This window comes from Mesoplodon bidens (genome assembly GCF_964165515.1).
Source record: "Mesoplodon bidens genome assembly, chromosome: 14".
NCBI classification, from domain to species: domain Eukaryota; kingdom Metazoa; phylum Chordata; class Mammalia; order Artiodactyla; family Ziphiidae; genus Mesoplodon; species Mesoplodon bidens.
The window spans coordinates 62,572,294-62,590,350 of record NC_138170.1 but is presented as its reverse complement, the minus strand read 5'-3'; the positions used below and the strand labels follow the sequence as shown (position 1 = coordinate 62,590,350).

At 39.6% G+C, this 18,057-nt stretch overlaps 1 protein-coding gene across 7 annotated transcripts in view; it reads left to right on the top strand.

The window, feature by feature from the left end:
- LTBP1 (latent transforming growth factor beta binding protein 1) overlaps window positions 1–18,057 on the top strand; it is a 424,505-nt gene that overhangs the window by 315,267 nt on the left and 91,181 nt on the right. For all 7 annotated transcript variants that reach the window (XM_081253652.1, XM_081253651.1, XM_081253650.1 and 4 more), the window contains 2 exons: window positions 9,556–9,678; window positions 15,763–15,885. In XM_081253652.1, the coding sequence (XP_081109778.1) occupies window positions 9,556–9,678; window positions 15,763–15,885 (246 nt within the window). The remainder of the gene's footprint in view (window positions 1–9,555; window positions 9,679–15,762; window positions 15,886–18,057) is intronic.

Sequence of the window (18,057 nt, the reverse complement as noted above, 5' to 3'; positions counted from 1 at the left end):
TAAGGTAATTATTGATATGTATGTTCCTATTACCATTTTCTTAATTGTTTTGGGTTTATTACTGTAGGTCTTTCCTCCTCTGTGTTTCCTGCCTAGAGAAGTTCCTTTAGCATTTGTTGTAAAGCTGGTTTGGTGGTGCTGAATTCTGCTAGCTTTTGCTTGTCTGTAAAGGTTTTAATTTCTCTGTCAAATCTGAATGAGATCCTTGCTGGGTAGAGTAATCTTGGTTGTAGGTTTTTCTCCTTCATCACTTTAAATATGTCCTGCCAGTCTCTTCTGGCTTGCAGAGTTTCTGCTGAAAGAGCAGCTGTTAACCTTATGGGGGCTCCCTTTTATGTTATTTGCTGTTTTTCCCTTGCTGCTTTTAGTATTTTTTCTTTGTATTTAATTTTTGATAATTTGTTTAATATGTGTCTTGGCCTGTTTCTCCTTGCTTTTCTCCTGTATGGGACTCTGCACTTCCTAGACTTGATCGACTATTTCCTTTCCCATATTAGGGAAGTTTTCAACTATAATCTCTTCAAATATTTTCTCAGTCCCTTTCTTTTTCTCTTCTTCTTCTGGGATCCCTATAATTAGAATGTTGGTGCATTTAATGTTGTCCCAGAGGTCTCTGAGACTGTTCTCGGTTCTTTTCATCATTTTTTATTCTCCTCTGTGGTAGTTATTTCCACTGTTTTATCTTGCAGTTCACTTATCCGTTCTTCTGCCTCAGTTATTCTGCTATTGATTCTTACTAGAGAATTTTTAATGTCTTTTTTTTGTGTTGTTCATCATTGTTTGTTTGCCCTTTAGTTCTTCTGGGTCCTTGTTAGACGTTTCTTGTATTTTCTCCATTCTATTTCCAAGATTTTGGATCATCTTTACTTTCATTACTCTGAATTCTTTTTCAGGTAGACTGCCTATTTCCTCTTCATTTGTTTGGTGTGGTGGGTTTTTACCTTGCTCCTTCATGTGCTGTGTGTTTCTTTGTCTTCTCATTTTGCTTAACTTACTGTGTTTGGCGTCTCCTTTTCGCAGGCTGAAGGTTCGTAGTTCCCCTTGTTTTCAGTGTCTGCCCCCAGTGGGTAGTGTAAGCTTCCTGGTGGAGGGGACTGGTTCCTGTGTTGTGGTGGATGAGGCTGGATCTTGTCTTTCTTGTGGGCAGGACTGCATCTGGTGGTGTATTTTGGTGTGTCTGTGACCTTATTATGATTTTAGGCAGCCTCTCTGCTAATGGGTGAGGTTGTGTTCCTGTCTTGCTAGTTGTTTGGCATAGGGTGTCCAGCACTGTAGCTTGCTGGTCGTTGAGTGGTGCAGCATCTTAGTGTTGAGATGGAGATCTCTGGGAGATTTTCACCATTTGATATTACGTGGAGCCAGGAGGTCTCTGTTGGACTGATGTCCTGACCTCAGCTCTCCCACCTCAGAGGCACAGGCCTGACGCCTGGCTGGAGCACCAAGACTCTGTCAGCCACACAGCTCAGAACAAAAGGGAGAGAAAAAGAAAGAAAGGAAGTAAAAAATAAAATAAAATAAAGTTATTGAAATAAATTTTTTTTTTTTTTTTTTTTTTTTTTATTTTATTTTTTTTTTGCGGTAGGCGGGCCTCTCACTGTTGTGGCCTCTCCCCTTGCAGAGCACAGGCTCCGGATGCGCAGGCTCAGCAGCCATGGCTCACGGGCCTAGCCGCTCTGCGGCATGTGGGATCTTCCCAGACCGGGGCACGAACCCGTGTCCCCTGCATCGGCAGGCGGACTCTCAACCACTGCGCCACCAGGGAAGCCCCCATGAAATAAATTTTTTTAAATATTAAAAATTAAAAAGTAATAAGGCTTCCCTGGTGAGACAGTGGTTGAGAATCCGCCTGCCAATGCAAGGGACACAGGTTCGTGGCCTGGTCCGAGAAGATCCCACATGGTGTGGAGCAACTAGGCCTGTATGCCACAACTACTGAGCCTGCACTCTAGAGCCCGCAAGCCACAACTACTGAAGCCTGTGTGCCTAGAGACCATGCTCCACAACAAGAGAAGACACCACAGTGAGAAGCCCATGTATGACAATGAAGAGTAGCCCCCACTCACTGCCACTAGAGAAAAGCCCGCATGTAGCAACTAAGACCCAAAAAAACCCAAAATAAATGAATAAATTTATTTTAAAAAAATAAAAAAGAAAAAGTAATAAAAGAAAAGAAAAAGGAAAGAAAGGAGAGAGCAACCAAACCAAAAAACAAATCCACCAATGATAACAAGAGCTAAAAACTATTCTAAAAAAACAAAGAAACACAAAAACGGACAGACAGAACCCTAGGACAAATGGTAAAAACAAAGCTATACAGACAAAATCACACAAGAAGCACACATATACACAGTCACAAAAAGAGAAAAAGGAATATATATATATATATATATATATATATATATATATATATATATACACATATTAAAAAAAGGAAGAGAGCAACCAAATTAATAAACAAATCTACCAATGATAATAAACTCTAAATACTAAACTAAGATAAATATGAAACCAGAAACAAATTAGATGCAGAAAGCAAACCCCAACTGTAGTTGCCCCCAAAGTCCACCACCTGAATTTTGGGATGATTTATTGTCTCTTCAGGTATTCCAGAGATGCAGGGTACATCAAGCTGATTGTGGAGATTTAATCTGCTGCTCCTGAGGCTGCTGGGAGAGATTTCCCTTTCTCTTCTTTGTTCGAACAGCTCCCGGGGTCCCGCTTTGGATTTGGCCCCGCCTTTGCGTGTAGGTCGCCTGAGGGCTTCTGTTCTTTGCTCAGACAGGATGGGTTAAACGAGTGGCTGATTCGGGGGCTCTGGCTCACTCAGGCCGGGGCGAGGGAGGGGTACGGAATGTGAGGTGAGCCCGCGGCTGCAGAGGCCAGTGTGACATCGCAACAGCCTGAGGTGTGCCCTGTGTTCTCCCGGGGAAGTTGTCCCTGGATCACGGGACCCTGGCAGTGGCGGGCTGCACAGGCTTCCGGGAGGGGAGGTGTGGATAGTGACCTGTGCTTGCTCACAGGCTTCTTGGTGACTGCATCAACAGCCTTAGCGTTTCATGCCCATCTCTGGTGTGCGCGCTGATAGCCACGGCTCACACCCGTCTCTGAAGCTCATTTAGCCGGTGCTCTTAATCCCCTCTCCTCGCACACCCCCGAACAATGGTCTCTCGCCTCTTAGGTAGTTCCAGACTGTTTACCGGACTCCCTCCCAGCTAGCTGTGGCACACTAGCCCCCTTCAGTCTGTGTTCATACAGCCAACCCCAGTCCTCTCCCTGGGATCTGACCTCAGCTCCCAGACCTCACCCGTCCCAGCTGGTGAGCAGACAAGGCTCTCGGGCTGGTGAGTGCTGGTCAGCACCGATCCTCTGTGCGGGAATCTCTCCGCTTTGCCCTCTGCACCCCTGTTGCTGCGCTCTCCTCTGTGGCTCCGAAGCTTCCCCCCAGGCTATCCCCTGTCTCCTCCAGTGAAGGGGCTCCCTAGTGTGTGGAAACTTTTCCTCCTTTACAGCTCCCTCCCAGAGGTGCAGGTCCTGTCCCTATTCTTTTGTCTCTGTTTTTTCTTTTTTCTTTTTCCCTGCCCAGGTACGTGGAGAGCTTCTTGCCTTTTGGGAAGTCTGAGGTCTTCTGCCTGCGTTCAGTGGGGTTCTGTAGTAGTTGTTCCACATGTAGTTGTATTTCTGATGTATTTGTGGGAGAAAGGTGATCTCCACATCTTACAACTCCGCCATCTTGAAGGTCTCTCCGCCATGCTTGCTTTTCTGTCAAATACGTTCTCCCATCATCTTTAGTATTTGGTTGGCCAAAAAGTTCATTTGGGTTTTTCCATAAGATGTTACAGAAAAATCTGAATGAACTTTTTGGCCACCCCAATGTAAAGACTATGTGTGAATAGTTGAGGGATAATTGAAGTAATGTTTGTGTGGGCACTAATCCTGTATTTTCATGTAGCATAGTGATAGAATAAGATGTTTTCTTCCCATATCAAATGGTGCTCACTCACTGAAGTCTCTTGGTCACTAATGAATTACATGAGGTTGAATGGCTTCAGAAAAATGATTGGTTCACTGTGTTGACAGATTCATCTCCTTGATAGTAAAGGAAGTAATGCAGGTAAACTCTTGCTCTGGACCCTATTCTGACCAACCCCAAGGTGGGTGAAGTGGAAGGGATCAGTACAGCCACGGGCTGACCTGTGGGAAGGTGGCCACTGAGCACCCTTAGAACTTTAGAGGGCTTGCCCACCACAGAGGGGCTTCGGGCAGTCTGGTGTGTTCCCAGGATATTAGGAAGGGAAATTTCAAAAGGGTTCCTGACCCAGATGAATTACCTCTCGAGGCAATGAGAGAATTTGCAGGTGGGATTGCTGGCCAGCTGGGAATCATCTTTGTGAAATTGTGGAGAATGGAAAGTTGCCCAGGACCTGGAGAGAGATTAATGTCCTCATTTCCCCCCAAAGAGGAAAGAAGGTGGAGTTCGGGAACTAATGACCACTGAACTTCATGTTGATCTTGAAAAAGAACTGTAGACTGCAAGATTCCAATGATGAGGTGAAACATTTTTTAAAGGATGTGATGATCATAAAAATCAGCCAGGTTCGTTAAGGACAAATTATGCCTCTGACTGCCTCTTATGACAGGGTTTTTAGAGGAGGAATCAGGAAATCCTATAGGTGTGGCGTATCCAGTTTTCACCAGGCATTTGTGAGAGTCATTCAAGGTATTGTGGATGAGAAGGATTCATTTGGATTGCGTGATAGTACTGTGAGGTGGATTCATAAACTCGTTCACAGTCATCCACAAATTGCTGACCTAGTAAACTCCTGGCATCTTCCTTACTGTGGGAGGTTTAATTAATTCATGAATGGCACATGCCAAATTATGTCCCCAAAGCCCATTGGTGAATTGTTTTTCTTGAATTTGTGACCCATTTTTCTATGGACAGTTTCCCTTTTGAACTCATTATGTATTATGCGTGTAAGAATTTGGGTGATACAACTCTTCTGTAAGACTGTAATCCTAGAATGAGTTTTGAGCTCCAATACAGAAAACAGAGACATAACCATCTCCCTCTGCTGCAGGGGTAAGGGGCTGTGGGTGTTGGGTGGTAGATAGTAGGGTGGGTAGAGACCACCTTGTTTCCCATGACATTGGTCCTCCCAAGGGTTAGAAGTAGGGATTATGGGGGCCTGACTTTCTGTCAGTACCATTCAGGGCCCCACAAGTTTGTACTGTATCCTTGACTGAATTGAAAAACCCTGGAAACGATTGAAAGTTTTTAAAGTAGAGGAATAACATCATTGGTCAGATTTGTATTTTAGAAATATTGCTGTGGCTGCAATTTGGATAATGGATTTGACAGGGTAAAACTTTAAATAGAGGAACAAAAGATTATGCCAGTAACCCAAGTGAGAGAGAATGGTAGTGGTGGGAATGAAGTAAAGTTCGGTGTATCTGAGAGAGATTTGGTAAGTAGAATTTACATGACTTGGTAGTAAATTGAATGTGGGGAAAGAGGGAGAGTAAGGAATCTAGAAGGGATGACTCCCAAGTTTCTGACTTGGGCATCTGAGTGGGTCGTGGTAGCCTATATTGACATGAGAGACAGCATAAAGAGAAGGCAGGAAAAGGATCAGTTTGGGCCCTGAGGACTCAAGAGGTGCCTGTGGGACATCAAGTAGAGATGTCCCAGTAAACTAACAGAATATAACAGTAAAATTAATTTCTAAGATCATAGCTGTGGCGATGAGCAGTTAAGGAGAGAGGTCTGGCTAAAGATACAACACTGAGTTTATTTCATTCCCTTTACATCCACCAAGTGAGACTCCACTCTAGACACCTTCCTTCTGTATAGAGATTCTTTTTTTTTTAATTGAGATATAATTGTGAGATAGCATTATATTTCAGGTGTACAAAATGATTCAGTATTTGTATACATTGCAACATGATCACCATAATAAGTCTAGTTAACATCCATCACCATACATGGTTACAAAATTTTTTTTTCTTGTGATGAAGACTTCTAAGATCCACAGTTGACCCTCTAACAATGAGGGCGTTAGGGGCACCAACCCTCTGTGCAGCTGAAGATCTACATATAACTTATAGTTGGCCCTCTGCGTCCACAGTTTCTCCCAACCACGGATCATGTAGTACTGTAGTATTTACTGTTGAAAAAACTCCATGTGTAAGTGGATGCATACAGTTCAAACCCATGTTCTTCAAGGGCCAACTGTATTCTCTTGGCAACTTTCAAGTACGCAATACAATGTTACTAACTATGGTCACCATGCTGTACATTACATCACCATGATGTTTATTTTACAGCTGGAGGTTTGTACATTTTTAGTGATATTTTACTATTTATCATTATCTCCTTCAGAGCATAAGTGCCACTAAGCTCATGTACTTATTCAATTCAAACTGTTCTATCTACAGGATTCTGGTTCCATGCAATTATGACTGTAGTAAGTAAAGAATAAACACATCAGGGTCTCCTAGATATTTCAAAGCATTCTGCTTCATCGTTAATCATGGTAGTAGCCTGGTAAAATAGAAGTTTTATAAGTATCTCCTGAATGGTAATCTGCAATGCCTGTTAATTTACTTTAAGAGAAAATATGGTCTTAGAAATTAATTTTACTGTTATATTCTGCAGTCTTATAAATCACACTCTCTGGTGCATGAAAAATTAAAAAGAGCAATTTATACATTTTTCAACTTGTTAACATTTTCGAAACCAAACCAGATCCTAGACACGACATTTTTGCATTGCTGTTGGAATTTCCATGCCCAGCGTCTATGTTCATTCTGTCCCATTATTTATTTTGGCTCCAGTGTTTGGCTTCTTTGAAGTAGTTTGCTTTCAATGTTTACAAAAGTGGACTCCCACAACCAAAGAAAGGAGGGATAATGAGTCAGTCTGAAAATGTTATTTTTGTTTGTAATGGAATGGGGTCACTCTACTATAATTAGTGATGTTGTGAAAGCAAGGCAGAACGCCTAGGCAGTGTCAATTACTTGGCTGTTTTCAGTATGCATATGGCATACACACAAGTGCACACACACAAGATCCCCAGTGCCTTATTTTGGTAATACTCTACTTCTGAATTCCATTGTAAGAAAGAAGAAGATAGAGTACAGTTTTAATGAAATGCAGTGCAAATGAATGATTGCTGACTTAAAACTAGGTCTCTGTTAATGTGCTCGTGATTCTCTGTTAATACTGAGGTGGAAAGCTATATTGCTTTTGTGGCGAGCATTGTGAAATGAAATGGATACAATCGAGCCTTTTCCTTTTTATTGTTTGTCTGCCTTATGTATAAAATATATTGATTAAGTTGTAGCCCACTGTAAAATTAAGTATAAATTGTGATGCTGTGTATATTTTTTGCACTTTGTGGTTGAAGTTTTTTATCTTTAAATTTTTGGTTATTTATGCTACATTATATACCTTCTTTCTGCAATATATAGTGGACTTACCCAGGGGCATTCAAATGGGGCACAGAACTCAAATTTTTCTTTTTGAATTAACAATATTCCAGTAGGAGCTTAATGAAAGTTTGTTGAATGAAATCAGTGAACACTTAGATAATGATTATTGATATAAATGCTGTGTTAGCAAATCATAAAAACAAAATCATGCTTTTTCTGTTTAACTGTTTCTATCTCTAGACTTAACTTTGCCTATGACAGAACCTTACAGTTTAAAAGATGGTCTTTGGAGTTAGGCTGACTGAGTTCAAATCTGAGCCATCAATTTCTAACCATGTGGCCTTGGACAAGCTTTGAACTTCTTTAAATCTCAGTTCCATCCTCTGTGAAAGGTTAGCCCATATGGATTTTGTTAGCATTAAATGAGAGAATATGTGTAAAGCCTTCAGTGCCTTCATACAGTAAGTGCCTGATAAGGATTAGTTATTATTCCATTGTTTCTATGTGCCACATCTTCTTTATCCATTCATCTGTCAATGGACACTTAGGATGCTTCCATGTCCTGGCTATTGTAAATAGAGCTGCAATGGACATTGTGGTACATGACTCTTTGAATTATGGTTTTCTCAGTGTATATGCCCAGTAGCGGGATTGCTGGGTTGTATGGTAGTTCTATTTTTAGTTTCTTAAGGAACCTCCACAGTGGCTGTATCAGTTTACATTCCCACCAACAGTGCAAGAGGATTCCCTTTTCTCCACACCCTCTCCAGCATTTATTGTTTGTAGATTTTTTGATGATGGCCATTCTGACTGGTGTGAGGTGATACCTCATTGTAGTTTTGATTTGCATTTCTCTAATGATTAGTGATGTTGAGCATCCTTTCATGTGTTTGTTGGCAGTCTGTATATCTTCTTTGGAGAAATGTCTATTTAGGTCTTCTGCCCATTTTTGGATTGGGTTGTTTGTTTTTTTGATATTGAACTGCATGAGCTGCTTGTAAATAAAAAGAAATGAAATTGAGTTATTTTTAGTGAGGTGGATGGACCTAGAGTCTGTCATACAGAGTGAAGTAAGTCAGAAAGAGAAAAACAGATACCGTATGCTAACACATATATATGGAATCTAAAAAAAAAAATGCAAAATTGATAGCTAGTGGGAAGCAGCCGCATAGCACAGGGAGATCAGATCCGTGCTTTGTGACCACCTTGGGGGGAGGGGGATAGGGAGGGTGGGAGGGAGGGAGCTGCAAGAGGGAAGAGATATGGGGATATATGTATATGTATAGCTGATTCACTTTGTTAGAAAGCGGAAACTAACACACCACTGTAAAGGAATTACACTCCAATAAAGATGTTAAAGAAAAAAAGATTAGCTATTATTATTGTATCTGCCTCTTCAGCCTATACCCCACCTTCAAACTACCCAGTAGGCTTATGTCTGTCCCCTAGATTGTGTTTTTTTCTTTAATCACCGATTCAATGCCATCTTAGAATGTTTTGCCAGATTTTTTTTCACCTTTCTGTTAAAACTTTCCCATGGTTTTTCTGGGTCATGAGTCATATCTTTTGTTTCGATGAACGCTCACATTCTACTGAAGTTCATCAGTTCCCTAACTAGACCTCCACACATCTGTGGTTCTTTGGAATATTTTATCTTGCAGGGGATGTTGCTCTACATCTATCCTCTCTTCCTCCCTCCCCTCTAAAACAAGCCTTCCATTGAGTTTATTTGTAGAGCATGTTTGGTTCCTTTTTTGAGTTGCTTTGCAGAAAGTAAATTAAGCCATGGAACCATCATACACATACCTCATACCAGAGCTTCTCTTCCTCTTAAGGGCTAATTTGAAAGCTTATCTTAAAGAACCTGCCCCTCTTGGGAATTCTCTGGTGGTCCAGTGGTTAGGACTCCACACTGTCACTGCTGAGGGCCTGGGTTCAATCCCTGGTTGGGGAGCTAAAACTCCCAGAAGCCACATGGTGCGGCCAAAAAAAAAGAAAAAGGATCTGCCCCTCTTTAGAAGAGCCACTATTTGTTTCTAACCAAATTCAACTTTATTTATGTTTTATTTCTTTTTTTCCTCTTTGTCTTTTTTTTCCCTTTTCCATTATACCCCATTCTTTAAGATGTGGATGAATGCCTGGAACCAGATATCTGCACAAATGGTACTTGCTCCAACCTCGAAGGATCCTACATGTGTTCATGCCACAAGGGCTATACCCCAACTCCAGACCACAAGCACTGTAAAGGTAAATACTGTGATCAGATGTCTCATTTTTATTTGAACTGCACTTAAAAACATATTAGAGTAACTAGCCTTAAAAAAGGGAAATATACTACCTGTCATTTATTTTGATTGAGCTACTTGGAGCACATTTTGGTTGGCATCTTTGAAAGTGACTCCTCATGGTAATTAAATACAGACCCTATCTGTTTACATAGAGAAAAACAGTGTTTTTTTAGAGAACATCTGTAAACCACAGATCTATTTTGTTTTTTCCAGTTATAAAAACAATACATGCAGTTGTACAACTCTGTGAATATACTAAAAACTATTGAATTGTACACTTTAAATAGATGAATTATGTGGTGTGTGATTTTTATTTCAATAAAATTGCTATTAAAAACATGCATTTGCTATACGAAATGTAGCAAATGCAGAAAGTTAAAAAAGACAAAGTAATAATCTTTCAACCTCATTTGTGGATATTTGTATCTCATGGATATTTTATATCATTATGTTCTGTGTACAGTTTTCTATCTTGCTTTTTATCATTTAGTAGTATATCATGAGCATTTTACATTTCATTAATAACTCTTTTCAAACATTAGTTTTAAAGGCAGTGTAATATCCTGGTGTATTGCTGTGTCACCATTTTCTTGCTGTTCTTCGGGTGTTGAAGAACATATTTTTTCCAGCTTCTGATTATTATGTAAAAATAAAACCTAACAGGCATCTCTTTAAAAAATAAACCTTTGCCTGAATTTTCGGATTACTTCCTTATTTATAAAAGTGGAATAATCAGGCACAATGTTCTGTGTTTAACTATTTCAATAGAAGAACACTAATTTCTAATTTTAAAATGTGTGTTTCTTTTACTTCTAAAAGATTTAATATTTTATGTGCTAATTTCCTAAACACTTATAATTATTAAACACTTATTTCATACATCTGTTAAACATTTATATCTCCTCTTTTGTAAATTTGTTAATATCTTTTCCCATTAATCAAGTTTTTAAGTCAATGTGTATGAACACTTTATATATAGGATATATATATATAAACCTATGTACAGTGTATATATTTAACGTATACCGTTTTCTTTAGAATATTAATGTAATTTGTCCAAGGTTTTTCTAATTTTTTAAATAATTTTTAAAGAAATTTTCATTTTTTCTGTGGTTAAATCTATGGATTGTTTCCCTTCTGCTATCTTCTATCACTTTTATACCTAAAAGCATGCTCTTTCAAAGGGAGAAAGAGGAAATCAGTAAAAAATTTTTCTTTACTGTCTCAATGAAAGTGAAGGATCTAGGGTAGTGATTAATTTATCACTGTGGTAGGGAAGCAGTAAACAGATACCCTACTACTGACCTGTAAGAATTGAAGCATCTTCCACTGGCAGTAGGGAATTCACAGACGTCTGAATCTGGTGCCTTACTCCTTCCATACAGCAGAATACTATCCACTCCCAGGAGAGCATATGAAGTAGGCACATCTCCCTCTTCTCCTGGTCCTTTCCCACATCCGCAGCTTTCCTTCTGACTCCTTAAGCTGGGCACCTCCTCAGAAAAAGTTAAACATGAGAATCACTTGAAAGGTATTATATCTTCCTTACATACAGGACTCATGGTGGCTGAAGGTCTCAGCATTAGAAGCCATTGTTAATCTTTATTTGATTGCTGTATCTGGTTTATTGCCATAACCTGTCATGTTACTTTCTCTTCCCAGTCTGCCTGCTTCTTTTCATCTGCTTATTCATAAAAACCCTTGTAATCGGCCCGCACTTCATATTCCAAATTTGTCACCACTGCTTTCTTCAGTTTGCAATCTCTGTCCCATCCAACTGATGTCACAACTGCCCTGGGTATATTCTGTGCTTATTTTGACTCAAGTACTCGCTCATGATTATCCTGACCTGCACACCCATCTTCTTCCTCACTACTGACCTGAATCCTGGCTCTTCCAGGGATTCACTATACAACCTTGGATAATTAATCTCAGGTTTCCTGATATCATGTCATCCCTAAAATTCGAGGATTGGACTCTCTAGAGGGAAAATGCACAGAGTAAATATATGTTGAATGAGTGACTCATTACCACCGTCTTCCTCTTGGCATTGCCATCCCAGATGAGCCTGCTCCTCTCTAGTCAGTCTCCCTACTACCTGAGAATTCACACCATCAATTGATGCCACCCCTAGGAACATTCGTGTTTTCCAGTCTCTGGGGGCACTCTGCTGGGCTGCTGTAGAAGCTTCTCTTCATCCTTCCTTTCCTTCCTCTCAAGTGTATCAAGGAACCAACATGTTCCAGGCACTGTGTATGTTACCAAGAGGCTGAAATCTCTCAAAGAACTATTACTCATTGGAAGAGATGCAAACCTGCATCAGATCATTGGAGACAGTAAAGTACTAAGTGATGAAAGTTAAGTCATCAGTGATGTCATGTGAATGTCATGTGCTCCTGACATTATGTGAGGACCAAAGCACTTACCTCTGTGCTATTCTTTCCAAAAACCTGTAACCCCAGTCTTAATCATGAGAAAAACATCAGACAAGTCCAAATTGGGGAAATTCTGTGGAATTCTGGCCCATACCCTCAAGGCAATTGACGTTGTCAAAACAAGGAAAGACTGGAGAGATGAGACACCTGCATATAATGTGGTCCCCTGGATTGGATCCCGGAACAGAAAGAGTACCTGCATGGAGAAACTGGTGAAATCCAAATAAGTCTGGAGTTTAGTTTTATTTTTCTTTTAAAAGGCAGTATGTCATATTCTAGCTGTGATACTCTGAAGCTGTGTTAGCTTGGATAAGTTATCTCATTTCGCCAAGCCTTACTTGCTCATCTGCAAGAAGGTAACAGTAATGGCACCTATGAGGGTTGAGGTAAGGGTTGCATGAGATAATATAAGGTAATGAGATATCAGAGATAATACATGGAGGATGAGATATAAGGCAGGAGCAGGCATGACATTTTGTGGTAGATGTTGTTATTCACCGAATAATAGGCATGTACAAAGTTCTGCTGAAGCCAAGAAGTGTGTGACTAATTCTGATTGCATGCTTCTGGGAAGGCTTTGCAGAGGTGTTGCTATTTTAACTTGGTCTTAAAATATTGAATACAGAGGGGAGAAAACCTTAGCAGGCAGAGGAAACAGCACAGCACTGACTGTGTCTTCACCTCACTCAGTGTACTGACAACTCTTTTCAGGTTGTAAATACATTATCTAGTGTATTAATCCATTACGTATTTGTATCTTTGTATTTCTTTATACATTTTAGTGCTGTATGTACTAAATGTATAAATACCTAGAGATAGTCTCTATTTTAACTCTGAGCAGGACTTATCATAGTAATATATGCAAAAAGTCCCTTAAAGAAATACCTTTTGGGACTTCCCTGGTAGCACAGTGGCTAATAATCTGCCTGCCAATGCAGGCGACACGGGTTCGAGCCCTGGTCCGGGAAGATCCCACATGCCACGGAGCACCTAAGCCCGTGCGCCACAACTACTGAGCCTGCGCTCTAGAGCCTGAGAGTCACAACTACTGAAGCCCACATGCCTAGAGCCAGTGCTCCACAAAAAGAGAAGCCACCACAATGAGAAGCCCACATACCACAATGAAGAGTAGCCCCTGCTCGCCGCAACTAGAGAAAGCCTGCATGCAGCAACAAAGACCCAACGCAGCCAAAATAAAAATAAAATAAATAAATTTATTTTAAAAACCAAACAAACAAATACCTTTTGTGAAGAATAATATTTTCTGTTCATCTCTTGGCACAAGAGAGAGAAGACATTTGTCTTGCATGCCTATTTTATTAGAAAGTGTTCTTTTGTCATAGGAATTTTGTCCCTCATCAGAAAAGAAAAAATGCTTTTTAATGTGTAGAATTATGCTGCCTCTGTTCCCGTGTCCTTTTAAAGACCCAAAGATCACCTCATTCAAGATAACAGAGTTGCCTCAAGTTTTTCCAAATATGTGTATCATTACTTATAATGAATTACTTCTGACAGTCTTCCCAACATAAATGAGTAACTTATGTAAGATGTCTGGTGTATCCTGACAGTACTTGGAATAGAGGGTATAGTCTTGCTGCAGACATCTTCACATGGGAATGCTTAATTTGTCATCTTCTTTGAGAAAGTCAAAAAGAAGCCAAAGCATTAAAAATGTTGTCAGACATTACGTGAGATCCAACCAGCTACATGAGCTATTGTTGGTCTTAAATTCTTGAACTGACGTCTCAAGTATTTTATAGAATGTGCTGAAAGAAAACATGGTGTGGGCTCGTCTTTGCTGTTGACCACTTGAAAAGCTAGTAGACTGAGAATGCTGGAAAGGTGTAAAGTCATTCGTAAGACAAAATTCTTATTTAATTTCTCTGTTGGTAGTCAACAGTTGACAGCCAGGAATTATATATAAACAAAAGGGATCAACTTCACAATAAGTGAAACAAAAGTTTCTGGTAAACTCAAGTAATTTCTGCAAGAAATTAAATCAGAAACAAATTTCTGAACTCCATTTACATTAATAGTCAATGTGAGCTTTTTCAGGAAACATAAACTGACACCTTGCTTGCATGAAGATAAAATTCAAAAGGTTAATGCCTCTCTAGAGGTTAAGAAATGCAACTTTGCTCAGGAAACAGGTAATTGTCAGTGATACTTGAGGGAAAGGACTGTGCAGTTAATTGAGTTCTCCTGGCAAAAACTTGTAAATGCAAGGGGGGAAAGTGATGGAGGAGGGGCGTGGTGGTGGGATGAATTGGGAGATTGGGATTGACATGTATACACTAATATGTATAAAATGGATAACTAATAAGAACCTGCTATATAAAAAAATTTTTTTAAAAACCTTGTAGATGCATTTTAAGTAACAGGATGTTTTCAGAAGGAAGCACCAGTCAGACATTGATCTTTAGGATGTGATTTCCTTAAAACAAGTTCTGCTCTTTTAAGATCAGGACTCCTCTCTCCCACTCTGAGTACAGGGCTGGTGTGTTTTCATCCATTGTATCCACTAATTCTCACAGCAAACCTGTAGTGGAGGTGGTGAAGCTCAGTCCTACCATATTTTAATAATCATAAACTCTTACAAACTGACTAGCTCTTCAGCAGAACATTCTGAGGCTGTATCCGCAGAGAGAAGGCAAGACAGTACTATCTAATTAGATCAGACCAACCTGACAGCCAAACAAAAACGTTTAGAAAACACGCGCTGCTTCTACCACAAGTGTTCAAGTTATTGAGGAGGCCAGGCTTTTCTTCATTCGTGTAAATTCATATCCACGACTAGGAAACTTATAAAGAATTATGTTCTTTCTCAGTCAATAGCTCTATGTTTATTCAAGGCATTTGAAAAAAAATCCTCACTCATCACTTTCTCCTTAGACATTCCAACATCTATCATCAAAACATTATCGTGCCTCTTGGCTTTCCTTGTTACTTTGAAAATGAGCTCAGTGTCCTTTAACACAACTGTTTGACCTTATACTTTTCCAGGTTCTTCTAGAATGGTAGAAATGTCTATTTCCTCCCATAACTGCCTCCATTATGGTTTTGTTTTTTAAATTCTTGGGAGAGTTTTAATTCTGCCTATTTTCTGCCTTCTACAGGTCTGCAAACTGCCTCGTAGCCATTATTTTGTGTTGAGGTTCTTTCTTTTTTCAACTCTAAAATATTTCATATTGTGTTTGTGCTATATCCAAAATATGAGAGAGAGAGAGTTGCCAAAGAGCTTGCTGTTGTATTGAAAGCCATTTTACTTCATTATAAATTTATAATCTATTTGTAATTATTTCTTTTCTACAGTTTAGCATACTGAGGTTGATGGTTGGAACACTGGTGGGCTGATTCAAACTAAAATGTAGAGTGCCTCACCTAGGAGAAGTACTATTATTTTTGTGGTAATAACCCCAGAATGCATTGGAAAGGGCAGAGCCTTTTTTTCTGCTTATTAAAAATTTTCTATTGTGGGTCATGCCTTAAAAGGCCAGCCTGGAAATGGAAGGCTTTGAGGGCAGTAGCTTGGTTTACAGTCTCAAACTTTAGCTAATGGGGTGTTTAGATATAAGAACTAATGTAAACAATTGTCATTGTGTTTACAGATGTTGACGAATGTCAGCAAGGGAATCTGTGCATAAACGGGCAGTGCAAAAACACCGAGGGCTCCTTCAGGTGTACCTGTGGGCAGGGCTACCAGCTGTCAGCAACAAAAGACCAGTGTGAAGGTAGGAGTATAGCACCATGAACTACTGTGATTGCAGTTTAAGGCACGTGCCTAAAACAAAGTGTGCACTCAGTAAAGTGAGTGGGTTTTGAGAAACTACCTATGTGATTGTTTTATTGTACCAGAAATCAAGGGACTTACAATTAAGTCAGGAAAGTCAATGAAACAGGATGGGAAAAGTCTAAATTTGAAAACTAAGGTATTAGTGATCAGTGGCTGGGCATTACTATTAGAAAGAAAAATGGTTGCTCTCTGTGTTAATTCCTTACTTGCAGAAAATCAGTTGTATTAAAATCATTTGAAAGTTTCACCTAATAGGATTAACACTTAGAAGAGAACTATGTCAGCCTGGTATTATGTTTTGGAATATTAATGATCTAGTTTTTATATGCATTGAGCTTTTTAAAATTCTTACTTTTAAAAAAAATAATCACTAAACAAGACTTTTCAGGAAGACTGGAATAGCATCCCCCTTATACTCAGGGATAAAGTTTGTGAAATATACCCTGTTCCTACAGGTGATAGTGAGGATCTTGGACCTCACTGGGGTTGACCTTAGACTTAAAAAAAGTATTTTTCTTCATTGAACTTCATACAGAATTACAGATTGGCCCTTCAACAACACATGTTTGAACTGCATGGGTCCATTTATACGCAGATTTTTTTCAGTGAATACTTAGTAGAGTACTACACGATCTGGTTGGTTGAATCCTCAGATGCAGAACTGTGGAGACAGAAGACCAACTGTCAGGTTAAGTGCAATTTTTGACTGTGTGGTGGTTGGCACCCCTAACCCCCTCATTGTTCAAGGGTCAACTGTACTTCACTTCCCAGCAAGTATATGCTTCCTGAGCTTGAAAATACTATGGTATCACCAGTGACAAGCACAAGTATCCAGAGTTCCTGAAAAGAAATGTCATTTAAACGTCATTTATTTAAGAATACACACTGTACATGATCAGTTGTTTTATTATAGGGAAACAAATCATATCTATGTCTGTATGTAAACTTTAGATATTTAATAAGTAGAAAGGTCTCCTGAGGTAGTGTTATAAAAGAGACAATGTATGGTGGTCCTACAAAGGGATCTACCAATACTGTCATAACCTTCTTCAATTATCCCTTTCTAGAACATAGAAAGTCATTACACTACCTAATCTAGAGGTGAAGAATGATCAAACACACACAAACTCACTCATGTACACAGATAAATTAAATAATTTGTTCTAGATTCTAGTCCCTCTCAAAGTTTTTATACTTTATTTAATGAAGCCTGACCTTTACAGTGTGTGTGATAAGAGTAGAGGTCCACACATAATATAATAAGGCCATTGTGTTCATAGTCCTGCCTTTTGAAGGGCCAGTGATGTCACTCCTAGAGATAAGTCAGACACAGGAGAATCACCCACCAGGTTAGAAATAGGGGCAAACCAATTTTAGGTGCTAAATGCCAGGATAATCAGAGTGATGCTATAAGCAGAGTAGGATAGAGCAGTGGTGTACGGTCCCTGTGGTGTTAAGTCTTGCAGAATCACATTGCCAGAAGTAACACATACGCAAAATGTGATGAATAAAGTTTATCAGCAAACAACATGAAATAAGTGCCTGCTGATTGTTGAAACACTAGGTCATCTAAGGAGTAAAAAAGATGTGGTAGACATAAGCCCTGCCTTAGGAAAGTCAGAATCTAATGGTGAAAGTAAATGATGGAATACATGCAATATATTATCATGCCTTCTATGTGTGGATATGATGCAGGCACGTGTGTGAGCCTGAGCTCAGGACTGCGGTTACAAAACAAATAATCTCTAAGCAGAGGCTGTGTGTGTCAAGCAAGAGAGATTCAAAGGCAATGTAGGTATCAAATGGGCTGAGAGCCCATTTGAAGGACCATTAGATTTGCCCAGAAAATCATTGAGAGAGAGAGAAGGTGGAAGCCTGATTGCTAGGGGTCTAAAGGGTAAATTACTGAAAAAGAATTGAAGACATTCACGCCATGACACTTTTCAATCGGGGGGTCAGCAAACTTCTCCTGTAAAGGGCCAGATAGTATATGAATGTGTGGTGCTTATTTTCCAATAAAACTTTATTTATAATAATAGGCAGTGGTGGGCTGTAGCTTGCTGACCCCTGCTTTAGACTATCACAGGCCTTAGTGCTTTTAAACTCAGAG